The 13,356-nt window shown below is 37.6% G+C and overlaps 1 protein-coding gene across 1 annotated transcript in view; it reads right to left on the reverse strand.

Moving 5' to 3' along the window:
* The window catches only part of CEP192 (centrosomal protein 192kDa), a 150,089-nt gene that overhangs the window by 24,421 nt on the left and 112,312 nt on the right, over positions 1-13,356 (reverse strand). The window contains exons 28-35 of the mRNA XM_012649963.1: positions 9,867-10,127; positions 9,490-9,605; positions 7,856-7,965; positions 4,486-4,636; positions 3,890-4,065; positions 3,240-3,363; positions 1,659-1,764; positions 696-903 (exon numbers count right to left, since the gene is read on the reverse strand). Coding sequence (XP_012505417.1) covers positions 696-903; positions 1,659-1,764; positions 3,240-3,363; positions 3,890-4,065; positions 4,486-4,636; positions 7,856-7,965; positions 9,490-9,605; positions 9,867-10,127 — 1,252 coding nt within the window. The remainder of the gene's footprint in view (positions 1-695; positions 904-1,658; positions 1,765-3,239; positions 3,364-3,889; positions 4,066-4,485; positions 4,637-7,855; positions 7,966-9,489; positions 9,606-9,866; positions 10,128-13,356) is intronic.

The following is a 13,356-nucleotide window of genomic DNA, read 5'->3' on the forward strand; positions in this document are numbered from 1 at the left end:
CATGTACTTTATGGAACACAGTGCAGGCTGTTCACCCCCGTGGCTGACCAGGGGCCACCGCTCGCCGCCACCCAGCATCACAAGACAGTATCGCGCCACATACCGCTAGCCTGGGAAAAGGTCAACATTCAAATTCAAAGTACAATTTCTACTGAATGCATATTGCTTTCACACCACCATAAAGTCAAAAATCTTAAGTCAAACCATCATTAAGTTGAGGACTATCTGTATATTAACTGTTGAATTTACCCTCAAAGCCCTCTGTGGAAGGTGTTAATTCTAATGGCCATTTTACAAACTGGGAAACTGAGCCAGTCTATTTAACCTCTCTAGAGCCTCTAAGTCACATTAGTAAGTGACAAAGCAAGGCTCCATCCACCCACTTTCCTCTCTCCTTTATCTACTAACTCACTAACAATTCTGGTCAAAGACCTGCGAGAGCTGGGGAGGGATGGTGCTGACCACCAAATAAAATCTAAGATTGCTGGAACACACACAGTTATTAAACGCCAAGCTTTAATGCTGTAAGATTAAGTCTCAAATCCAGCCCATCACCGAAATGATTGCTAATGATGACTTGATTTTTCTCCTCAAGTAGGGAGAAAAATTTGTACTTATCACTAATTTATGGTCAGCTAAGAATAGAGTATTAGCCTCAGCAGACATTAGAATTACATAATTTTGTGATATAATACCTGAAGTTTTACCAGGTTCTGTTGTAGGAAAAGTAACAGTCTTATTTCTTATTTCAACTTTTGTGGAAGGTGGTTTTGTCATTGGTTTTGTCAAATGACTAACTGAAGGCTCAGATACTGGGGGAAGAATCCCGAAAGGTTTGGAGGCCAAACGAGTTAAAAGTTCTTCTTGAGTCAAATCTTCTCGAACTTGAACTTTTACAATTTTCTGAAATGAAACAAATAAAGGAAAAAGACACAAATGTAGCTATCATTTTAAAAGAAACAATTCCTATTTTTAAATTATAATAGAGAAAAGAAAAGCCAAACAAATGAAACACTAAGGAATTTAGAAATTAAAGTTTATTCAGATGTCAAACACAGTCAATCTCTGACTCTACCTACCTCCCCTCCCCCATCACCTTTTTTTGAAAGTAAATTTTACAAATGAGCAATGGCTTCATGGCCCCACTCTGCACCCACCCCTATCCCTCAACAGAATCATTCTGATCACTATGGAAGAATTCAGTACTAAATGCTCTAATGAAATAAACCTAGTCAGGCTCAAAAGGACAAATATAGTCACCCCTCAGTATCCATGGAGGATCGGTTCCAGGACCCCCAAGGACACTAAAAGCCATGGATGCTCAAGTCCCTCATATAAAATGCTATATAGCACTTCCATATAAACTACACACATCCTCCCATAGGCTCTAAATCATCTCTAGATTATTTATGGTACCTAATACAATGTAAATGCTAGGTAAATAGTTGTTATATTATATTTTTATTTGTATTTATTATTTTTCCCCCAAATACTGGGTTAGTTGGTTGAATCCGAGCATGCGGAACCCATGGATACAGAAGGCCATTATACCTTCATATGATTTCTGGAATGTAAGTGCTAACGAGAATTATGAAACTGAAGCTACAAAATAAGAGATATGTTGCTCAAAAAAAGAAAAACAACAGTTTTAAAAGTACCTTCTGTCCATTGTCACAGTGTACATAAATCAAACCACTCCACGGGAACACTGACTGTTTTGTGGATAAGGAGGAATTAGGACTCACAAGAATTTGTAGTTTACTCCTTAAAAAAAAATTTAATAATGAAAATCAAAAATATTCTGTACTTTAATAGCAGTAATCATAAGAGTCATAAATACCTTCTGCCAACGACCAACTATGTCCTTATTGTTCGGAGAGAGCAGGAGCGGAGGTCAGCACCCACGGTGCCAACACACAGCTCATCTGCCTCTCTCCCTGACTCAACAGCTAAGGAAGCGCTGCCTGGCACGAACCCACGCCCAGGGGCAAAACTCATGTGCAAATAAGCCACGCCACAGAAATACCATTTTCAAGGCAATTCAAAATAAAAATTTGATCCACTTGATAATAAAGAATATTATAAAACAGTCACAGTCAAAGAGAATGTATTAATAGTAGTTGGGGAAGAAGCTGGAGGAAAAGGAGCGGGAGACGGAAAAGAAATGAAGAAAATAATTTGTTTCTTTACAACCCAGTTGCTAATATTTTCTCTGCTCAGTGTTCTCCTCAAGAGCCACGGGAAGCCAAAGACAGGTTTAAAATGGACAATGTGATCAGATTTGTAACTTAAAAGAAATCACCAGCTACAAAAATGGCAGGGCAAGATTTTTTACCACTGCTAATTGTTAAACACGTGGGGCTGCAGAAAAAGTTACTTGTGAAAAACCTGTTCTGTTATCTCCCTATCTTTTCAAACATTAGTTGAGAAGGGTACGTTGCACGTAATAAACACTCAGATTTTAACTGATGGCTCCAGAGTGTCCCTCACCATACCTTAGCTCATAGTCTTGGTCAAGTAAACTCCCCTAAGTAAACTCCCACTCATCATTCTGTTGTCCTTCTGCAAAGTTGCTAATCCCAAATATGAAGGAGCTTCCAGACGTGAGAGTTGTGTCGACCTAGACGAGGTCTCTGAAAAGCTGTGGCGCTGTGGCTTCCCTCCTATCAACCACTAGGCTGTGTGCAGAGGGCAGCTATGTATAAATGGCTGGCACCAAGAGACTTCCTTCTGTCTTAAAATACTATGTGTAGAAAATGGTAAAACTGGATTATGGCTTGGACATATTAAAAGTCAGGGAGCTTTGTCTGAAAAAAATGTCCTTTGGACACACCAGCAGAATATACGATCCAAACCAAGATAAAGAACAGTAGAACTGTTGAGGCTTTAGACACATCATGGTCCCTATCCCTCAACACATGCCCAGTTTTATCCCTGCTTCGTAGTTCTGTGGGCAGAGTACTACACATACAACATTCTGACGTGTTCTGCTCCAGGGACTCTGTTCTGCCTCTACCTTCTTAGGTTACACCATAATTGGCCGTGTGTATGACCTCTACTCCACTAAATGGCACGCACCCTGAGCTCACTGCTGTCCTGCAGAACCAAGCAAATGCTTTGTACAGTCAGCACATGCAAAATTTTACCGAGAAAGTTAATATAACATATTATGTGACCCATAGAAAGTCACCAAGATAGCATCTAAACAACACTCAGAAGAACACAGAAATCATACTTACTCTGGTGCAACAAATCCATGTTGTGGTGTGACTGTAAGACAATGTGCTGGCCAGCACAGCTCAAATTTCAGCAACCTAGCAGAATTATTTACAATCTGGAAACACGCAGTTTTTGCCATGTCGCCTGTTATACCAGACAAATAAAATGTTATTTACATTTAGCAACAGTGAAAAACACAAATGTTAACAAATGATAAAAATGAATCCTAAATAAATACACTAGTATGCTAACTTATGTTGCTCTCCCAATTGCTCAATTACAGGAATTTCAAATCCCTGGTAAAGGAAGTCCATTGGTTTACTATGGGAAACTACAAAGATACCGACAATCTTGAACGAAGTTAGGCAAAAATGAGAATCTGGAAATTGTTACCCCCTGGCCTTAACTGTGGCACATGTGTGTGTATCAGATTCGTTCCAACCCTGAACCAACTCTATCAGTGTTAAGGGTACTAAGAGGCCAAGTGCTGAATGAGCTCTTTGGGACCCTGGCTGAGCAGGGTGGCCTCACGACAAGGGTGAGCTCCGGCGGGGGGAGCAGGCCCTGGGCGAGGCACGAGTCCACACGATTCCCACGGGAGCCGCAGGAACAGGGTGAGTGCTCCCGGCCCCCAGCACACAGTCTGCGGTGCCGCTGTCAATATACTCACAAGGAGAAGGAGCTACCAAAATCAGGTGTTCAGGCTGGACGGTCCACATCTCTCCAGAGGCTGATTTATCCTGAGGGGGGTGAGCAGCTTGTGAGAGAAGAGAACCTTGAGGACCTCTAACTGGTAAAACATCCAAAGAGACATTGCCACTATGTTTTCCAGAAGTTCTTGAGTCACTAGAAAAATTTAAAAATGGAAGTCAGAGAGAAAGAGACAGAGAAAAGAAATTAAAAATGATCAAAGTGCAGACTGTGTCACATTTTTATATTAATTCTTCATAAATCTAAAAACATTAAGACAAAACTAGAAGTGCATTATATACCATGTATTTTCAGTGAATAAAAATCCTTCATGTTGTGGATACTAAAAGAGTATATAAAATATACAGTATAGGTCAAATAGTATGATAAACTTTAATTAGGTTTAAGAAAATTTAATCAGGAAGAAAATTTAATTTAGTTAGGTTATTAACAGAATAAAAGTGATACAAACATTTTGAGACAAAATAATAATAAAGTACAGGGGAAAAATATGAGCTGTACTATGAATCAAATAATCTTGAGATCTGGTGAAAGATTTTTGTTTGTTCAACTTACCTTTTAGATTCCAAACTAGCTTTGGAAGAAGACTGAAGAAATTCTCTGCTAGAAATGCAATCTCTGAATTCTCCAATTACTGAAAGAATAATTTTACACATGTTTCCATAAAAAAGTTGAACATCATTAGGCCGCTGGGGAAGATCATACACTGAAATAGAAAATAAGGTTTTGAAATACATGAATCTTCACATAAGCATACCACCAAGTAACAGATATATTTATATATTTATAGCCACAGAATATTCTTTTCTTAGGTTGGGGTAAGCGACATTTGATTATTAGCACTACTGACTGGCATGAAGTTACAGACAGGTCAGCATCAGCGGCTGGCAGGTCAGGCTCTGAGCCTGAATTTGGGCCCCCTCTTGCCACTCATTAGCCCTGTCACCTTTGGCAAATTCCTTAACCTCTCTGAGCTTTAGTCTCCTCAACTGTAGCATAGGGTAACAATCTATAATATCTCAGGGGTTGTTGTGAGCATTAAAATAAGAACATTTTTCAAGATACATATGACAACAAACATTTATATAAAGTTAACTGTGGGCCAGGCACTATTCTAATCCCTTTATATATATTCATTTAATTTTCAGAACTCTTTGAGGCAAGTACTATTATCCCCACTTCAAAGATAAAAAATCTGAAGCACAAAGAGGTTAAGGGTACACACTTTATGAATGGCAGTCTCATAGAAATTCAACTTAAGCAAATGTAGAAACCAGGCACTATTAATACAATTATTTCTAGATTAATAAAATAGTTCCCAGATGACATCTCTAGGTTAGGCCACGCCCAAATTTGTGTACATATGATACTTTATAGAATATCTTGTATTCTACATAAAAATTAGATAATCTTTAAGTATATTTTTTTTATTTCAGCATATTATGGTGGTATAGATGTTTATTAGGTTACATACATTAAGTATCATATATTTTTAATAGGAATTTTAAAAGAACACAGTAACTGTACATTTAAATTTATATTAATTTAACCAAGACATGTAACAATAAAAGTTTAACTCAACTGTGAAAATACCGCCACAAATTACACATTTTGCCAAAGATCATTACAAACACTTGTAACAGTAATATGCTCAAGCAAATGCTATTCAAAACAATCACCCTGAAAAGATCACCTGTGACACTCTCCTAGGTGATCTATGGTACTAACCAACACAAAAAAAGTGGGTTATTTCCTCCATCCATCTGTACAATAATTATACCATCTCAAGGAATCCTGAGATGAAATTCAGTCCCAACTCAACCCCATCTTAGAGGGGTGATCTTGGCAGGTTATTTGAGTTCTTGGTTGGGTTTGTCAATACAACCCTTAACATGATACATTTCTTGAATTTTTGGACATGCAGTTCCCTCCATCTGGAAGATTCTTCCCCACCCTGGTCCCATCTTCTCCACCTTGTCAACGCCTCCCCTTTCTTCAAAACTAGCTCAACAGTCATCTCATTCTACATGAGGTGCCCTTTCTCTGTGCCCTCCCAGATTCCCACACACAGCTCTATCACGGCACTTTCCATACTACACCTTAATCATCTGTCTTCCCCTTCGTCAGTAAGCCCCTCACAGACAAGGACAGCATCCTGTGCCCATAAATCCCAGTGTCTACACACCAACGGGCACCTCGTCCCCTCAGTATGCATCCATCAATCAATGAATGGTCTGTTGCTGAATCATGGAACTATGCCAACTTCTAAACCACTACAAACTCTTGCTACTGATTTTTATTCACAATCTTCACCACAGTTGCAATGAGTTACTAAGTATTAGTGTTCCATCTCCGTAGCACAGTTCAGTCTAACTTTTATTTGGATCCCTCCCATGAGGAAGAGGTCAGGGCTGTGGCGGTAGAGATGGGTCTTGAATTAAGTTCAACTCTGAATCCAGGGTTCTTTCCCTTGCTTTGCTTCCTTAGTGCACTGCTGACAAGTCCATTCCAAGTCTGTCTGCTCATCATTTTCAACTAGCCCATCTCTGCCTTCCCTTTGAGCAGATGATCTAGACTGTGAATTTACTGGAAAGATTACAGACTACTCTACATCACCCCTACCAAGGCATAAATACTCATTCCTTTATCATTTCAGAAACAAAATATATTCCATCATTTAAGGACTAGTAAATAAAAATAAGAGTAACAAACTACCACCTAAAATTCTACCACCAAAACATAGCCACTTAATATTTTGGTGCATATACTCCCATGATTTTACTTAAATAAATACATATATATATATAAATTATTTTTACCAAAATAAGATTTTACTATACAAACTTTTAAAACATTTTTGTAATAAATAAAGAGCTTTCCATGTCATTTAGTATGTGAATCCATATCATTGTTCTAATGGCTTCAAAATATTCTACTGCATAATTTAACAACCCCCTAATTCTTGGGCATTAAAGTTACTTCTAATGTCTTGTTATTATAAACAATGCTGGGGAGAAAATCTGTACATATATTTTTACATAATTTGTATATCTCCATACATGTATTTTGTATGAGTAATAAAAACTATTAAATATTTGAGCCATGTAACTCAAATAAGGATAATCATCTAGGTTACAGTCACTTCATTACTGTTTATTTTGGATTTTTTTTACCACCATCACACCCCACATAAATCTTACGATAGCATAGAAACTTCAGTTTGAGTGTAAGTCTGCAATCAAATCTTAAAGAGTGTTAATTTGGGACTTGTTTTTTTTTTTTTTCTTTGAGACAAGGTCTTGCTCTGTCACCCAGGCTAGAGTGCAGTGGCCTCATTATAGCTCACTGCAGCCTCCAACTCCTGGGCTCAAGCAATCCTCCTGACTCAGCCTCCCAAGCAGCTAGAACTACAGGCAAACACCACCACACCCGACTAATTTTTAAATTTTTTTGTAGAGACGGGGGTCTCACTCTTGCCTAAGCTAGTCTCAAACTTCTGCCCTCCAGTGATTCTTCTCCTTGGGCCTCCCAAAGGGCTAGGATTACAGATGCGAGCCACTGTGCCCAGCCTAATTTGAATTTAATAATGACCATTCTCCTGTTTATAAGCCTACCCAGAGACTAAGCACAGTAAAGTATTAATAACATCTAACATTTGTATAGCAAAGCCTTTTCATCTGATCCTCATAAAAACTCTGTATGTATAAGAAGCTAGATATCATTCTTCTTCCCATTTTACAGATAAGCAAAGAAAATTACAGTGACGTAATTTGTTCAAATTCATATAGCAGACCTGTGGTTCAAACACGGCCTGATATCATATCCAAACTTAACACTTTTCCTTCTTATGTTATATCCCTGGACCTAGATAATACTATAAATGACTCAAAAGATTTAAGACATGAAGACACATTGAAATTCTTACCTTCAGTTACTAGTAGCTCATCTTGAAATGTTTCAGCAAAATTAATGTTTTGCAGTACACTATGTTCTGGAAGTATCTGCTTTATAATCTCTGGTTTATGCAACAGGGCTCTGCCAGGAGAGGTTTTTATTCAAAAGTTATTTTAAATATAAAATGACTTTAATTAGATTTTCATTATTATATTTGGCAAATCCCACTAATAGCATGACACATTAATACACAGATCTACCTAAAAGAAAACTTGTTTTGGAAGTTCCCTTAAAAATTACACATGATAGTAAAATCACCAGTTTTAGTTAAATATTAATATCAAAATGAACTTCCTAATACAAAAGTAAAAAGAAGAGTAAAATCAGATTTTTTTTTCAGGTCTTTCATTTTCAATGTTTGTGATAATTTGGTCATACTTTGAAATTTGTCTCTGGAAAAAAAAAATGCTAAAACACAATAAGACTCAGAGGGAAATACTTAAATTACCATATGACTACGAATATCTGGGCCTCTTCCAGAGAATCTTTGAAGTGAGAAAACGGAAATGTAAATTTCTCTATAATACTCAGATGTCCACAAAGAAAAATCTAATGACTGTAATGTTACAGCAAAGACGAGTTTTAAAACAATACATTGATTTCTATATCCAAAGAAAAACATCAGAATACATGGTAATCTCATTTCCCCAAATGTCAGTTATTTCTGAAATATTTAATTAAGAAACAAAACCAGGTTCAAAGTTGAGCTCTTCGTATTTGGTCTGTTCTAACATCATGTAGCAAGTCACCATTACACTCCCCCTTTTTAAACATTCCAATGGTCTCCAACAAATTAAGAAGAAAACTATTTACCAATTTCTGTATCAGCATAAAACAGAGCAGAGCACGAAGGGTCAGAAGAAGGAAAGACTGATGTATTCATCTATACCTTTTCTAATGATTTCCTACTGACGCATGAAACGTCATGACCTTCACTTATATTTAGGTCTTCTAATCTAGGAAACCAAACTTTATAATAAAAGAATCCAGAATTCAATACACAAGAATATAACTTACGTTTAAATCATACCTAAACCTAAATCAATACTCAAAATATGCCAATCGTTCAGCATATTAAACTAAATTTAAATTAGATGTATCAGATTTTATAAAAGTACATGTTTTAAGTAGCTACAAGATAAACATCTTACACATTTCTAAAACACTACTTGATCCTTTCAAATAATTCACAGTATTCCCAGAAAAATTCTAAATTATGCAGGTGTGTTGATACAGTATAATCTTTCAGTAGTTCTTACATCTTTTCTAAACCGATCTACTGTTCCTTGATATACCCTTGAGAGTACATTATGAACATGGTCCTGTTATGAAGTATGATGCTCCTATTGAGTAAAGGAAAAGAGGCACAATACATACATGTTTGGAAAAGAAGGCATATTGTAAGGAAATACAGGAGATGAGTTTCCTACGGGTATTTCTTCCACACATTACAGCAGCTTATCAGCCACACAAATTTTACCAAGGTTTTCATCTACCAGTTCACTAACAGTGAAACATGTTCTAAAAATTCCAAACCCCAAACCACTTAAATCCTTATTATTTCTACTGAACAGTTCCCCATATTGTCTAACAAAAGTAATCTACCTTCGATACTGCTGTCTTGAGATTTCGTCTCCACCAAAGAGGTATACAGTTGACAGTTCTGTTGCAGTTTTATAATTGCTCTCTCTGTCTGATGGATTATATATTAAAGTAACATCCTGATGCCAAGGAAAAAGACCAAGATTAAATATTAAATATTTTTCTTGAGTAAGTCATTTCATTCTGAATAAAATCTTATGAGCCTAAACATTCAATGTAGATACAAGTGCATATGGATGGCATTTCCAACAAGACCAGATAAGCACTTCCCCTTTTACATTACTTTAAATATCGTTTTAGCTTTTGGCCATAAAATACATAATTATTAATCCAATCTAAAAATGAGTTCCTGTTTTTAGTGCAGACACTTTTACACTTACTTCTTGTGTTCTTTCCTTGAGCACAAATTTATCTGGAAAAATCCTCAATATTTTAGGATCCAGCAAAACCTTTTTCTGAGAATCCTTAAAACCGACTGCTTTAACAAAAGCTGCTCGAGAGCCAGTGTTGCGGACAGAAAAAACAATTCTACTTTCTTTGCCAGGTATTAAGTCATTCGCTGTTACCATGTAACTGTCAGATAATTTTTTAACACCTTCCAAAATAAGATTACTTGTTCCTCCATATCCAGACAAAGGTATCTGAAAGAATATACACATCCAAAATTATTTTTATGTAAGTAGAAAGCAGAAAATTGAATTATAGTCAGAAGAAAATGTAGAAAGATTTAATACAATTAAAAATGTCACTGTTTGTATACTTTGGCTAGGAGTTACCCCACATCCAGTCCAGCATTATATTAAGAACTTGGTCTTAAAAGGAAAACACACCAAAGAGCTACAAAAAACTATTTGCCTTCTGATAATGCTATGAATAATTATTTCATTGTCATAAAAGCCAAGCTTAGATGACAGAGAAACAATAGTAAAAAGATTAGTCTAGATACGCTTGCTTAGGAAGTTTTCAGGGTGAAATACACTGATGTTCGTAATTTTTTTGAAATGCATTAAAAAAACCAGATGAACTGATGGATGGTTAGATATGAGGGAAAAGAAATATAGCAAAATGTTGGCCAGGTGCGGTGGCTCACGCCTGTAATCCTAGCTCTCTGGGAGGCCCAGGCGGGCGGATTGTTTGCGCTCAGGAGTTCGAAACCAGCCTGAGCAAGAGCGAGACCCCGTCTCTACTAAAAATAGAAAGAAATTAATCGGACAACTAAAAATATATAGAAAAAAAAAAAAAAAAACTAGCCGGGCATGGTGGCGCATGCCTATAGTCCCAGCTACTCGGGAGGCTGAGGCAGGAGGATCGCTTGAGCCCAGGAGTGTGAGGTTGCTGTGAGCGAGGCTGACGCCACGGCACTCACTCTAGCCCAGGCAAAACACTGAGACTCTGTCTCAAAAAAAAAAAAAAAGAAAAGAAAAGAAATATAGCAAAATGTTAATTGTAGAATCTAAGTGACAGGGTATGTGGGTGTTTGTTATATAATTCTTTCGACTTCTCAGTAATTCTGAAAATTTTCATAATAAAATGTTTTGGGGAAAAAAAATCTATTATCATATAATCTTCTTAGTGTTTGGTCTAGCCAGTGTCAGAGAGAAGCATGTAAAAGAAACTAAACTGATGACAAGAACTCCGACAACTCTTCAAGAATAGATACACTGGCAACCCGGGGAGCAACAGACTAGACCAGGCGTTGGGATACCATCTGCTCCTGCTTCCCCAGGGCTCCAAGGAAACAAAGGTGCATGGAATATATCCCATAAATAACAATGTAAGGAAAATACTCACCCTGCTAGAAAGGAAACTCTCCATACTCTTTAAAATGTATATCTTTAAAAATTATCTTTCAATCCTAATTACAGGTTGAGTATTCCTTATTCGAAATGCCTGGGACCAGAAGCATTTCAAATTTTGGAATATTTGCATCATACCAGGTGAGCTGAGCATCCCTAATCCAAAAATCTAAAATCCAAAATGTTCCAATGATCATTTGCTTTCAGCGTCGTGTCGGCACTCAGAAAGTTTCTGATTTTGGAGCATTTTGAATTTCCCTGTCAAGCCCTTTTGTAAAGGCACTAATCCATTAATGAGCACAGGGCCCTCATAATCTAAACACCTCCCAAAATGCCCCACCTTCCAGTGCTATGGCATTAGAGAGTAAGTTTCCAACACATGAATTTTGGGGGACACATTCAGACCATAGTGCCCACACAATGATTCTTAAGGATAGTGCCTGGCACAAACTCAACATGCAACAAATAAAAATTTATTTATTATTGCAGTCTCATCATGCCTTATGGTGTTCAAAGCACCGATCACTTCATCTGTTCCTCACAACCAGATCTGGAAGGTGGGTTGGCAAGTAGCTGCATTTCACAGATAAGAGAGGGAAGGGACTGATCCAAGGTGGGTATAACAGAGAAAGGGCTTGTTCCCCGGACTCTCTTATCCCCAGTGTCAGGTGCTCAGCCACCACCCGACCAGGCTACTGTATCCTTTCAAAGACAGCAATGTTAACAGTCTGAGTCTTCTGGTGAAATAAAAGCCACATTCATCTATGACTTGCAGACAAACCCCATTCTGCCCACATCTGTGAGAGGATGGGTGGCCATCTACACAGGAAGGAATCCCCCTGAGATCCTGGTTTGACTTCAGAAGATGTCAAACCTGAAATTTTGCTTGGTTGGTTGTCAAATCAAATAGTTATGCCCTAAATCACCAGAGAGTTAGTAGTTCTCTTGAGATTCTTCCTTAAAAATAACCTGAAAATTTTGGCTGGCAAACCTGACACTAATCAGAATATATTCAAGAAGTCTGAAAGATACAGCCCATTTAGTTCTCTCCACAAACCAAGCTTTACCCTTACATGAAACCATATCATCAGAAGCTGTGCATCAGTACTTTGGCACTGTGTTCTGGGCTCACATATAAGGATGCCAGCTGTAAAAATCACTACTAATGTCTTTAAACAATTTGCCCATCATAGCGCATGGGGCCAATCACATGATTCCACAGAAAATATGTCAAGCTCCAGTGTTAAATAAAGCTATATTTGCCATAAATATCTAACTTTTTAAACTTTTGGATATTGTTAATCTTTTAACTTATCATATTCCCCCTGTGGCATTAGGAAATAGAACCAAAATTTTAGTCCAGCCCCACTGCCAAACAGCTGTGTACTTTTACGTAGCTCACATTTTGTTAGCTCTACCTTGCCCTTACCTCCTCCCTTCTTCAGTGATTTACTACTTTTATTTCTAATTGTTCTGGACGCATCTACATACACGGTTTCAAATCCTTTTTAAAAATTATGCTGGCAATAAAAAATACATATCAAAACTCTTGTCTTTCTGTACCCAGCATCCAGGACAGAGTCTAGGAAACTTTTTCAATAGATATTTGATACGGTCTTAATGTTAGTGTCCTTCCCAAACTCATGTGTTGAAGCCTAATCCCCAGTGTGACAGCATTAAGAGGTGGAGCCTTTGGGGAAGGAATTAAGTCAGAAGGGCTCTGCCCTCATGAATGGGATTTCTGCCCTCACAAACGAGGTTGAAGGCAGTGCTCTTGTCCCTTCCCGCCGCATGAGAGCACAGAGAGCAGCCCTCACAGACACTCAGTTGCTAGCGCCTTGATCTTGGACTTCTCAACCTCCAGAACCATGAGCACTAAATCTGTGATTATAAATTACCCAGTCTGTAGCAGCAAACTGAATGACTAAGACAGTATTTCTGCTGAACTGGAAGAATAAAATTTACTTGAAAAGTCAACATCTTAAATAGCTCCATCTAGATTTACCCAAAGACGTGTTCCTGAAAAGGTGGTCCATTTCAAAATTCTCAAAATAAAATGAAACTTAAAAGCAAT

Source organism: Propithecus coquereli, unplaced genomic scaffold (genome assembly GCF_000956105.1).
Source record: "Propithecus coquereli isolate 6110/MARCELLA unplaced genomic scaffold, Pcoq_1.0 Scaffold308, whole genome shotgun sequence".
Classification (NCBI taxonomy): domain Eukaryota; kingdom Metazoa; phylum Chordata; class Mammalia; order Primates; family Indriidae; genus Propithecus; species Propithecus coquereli.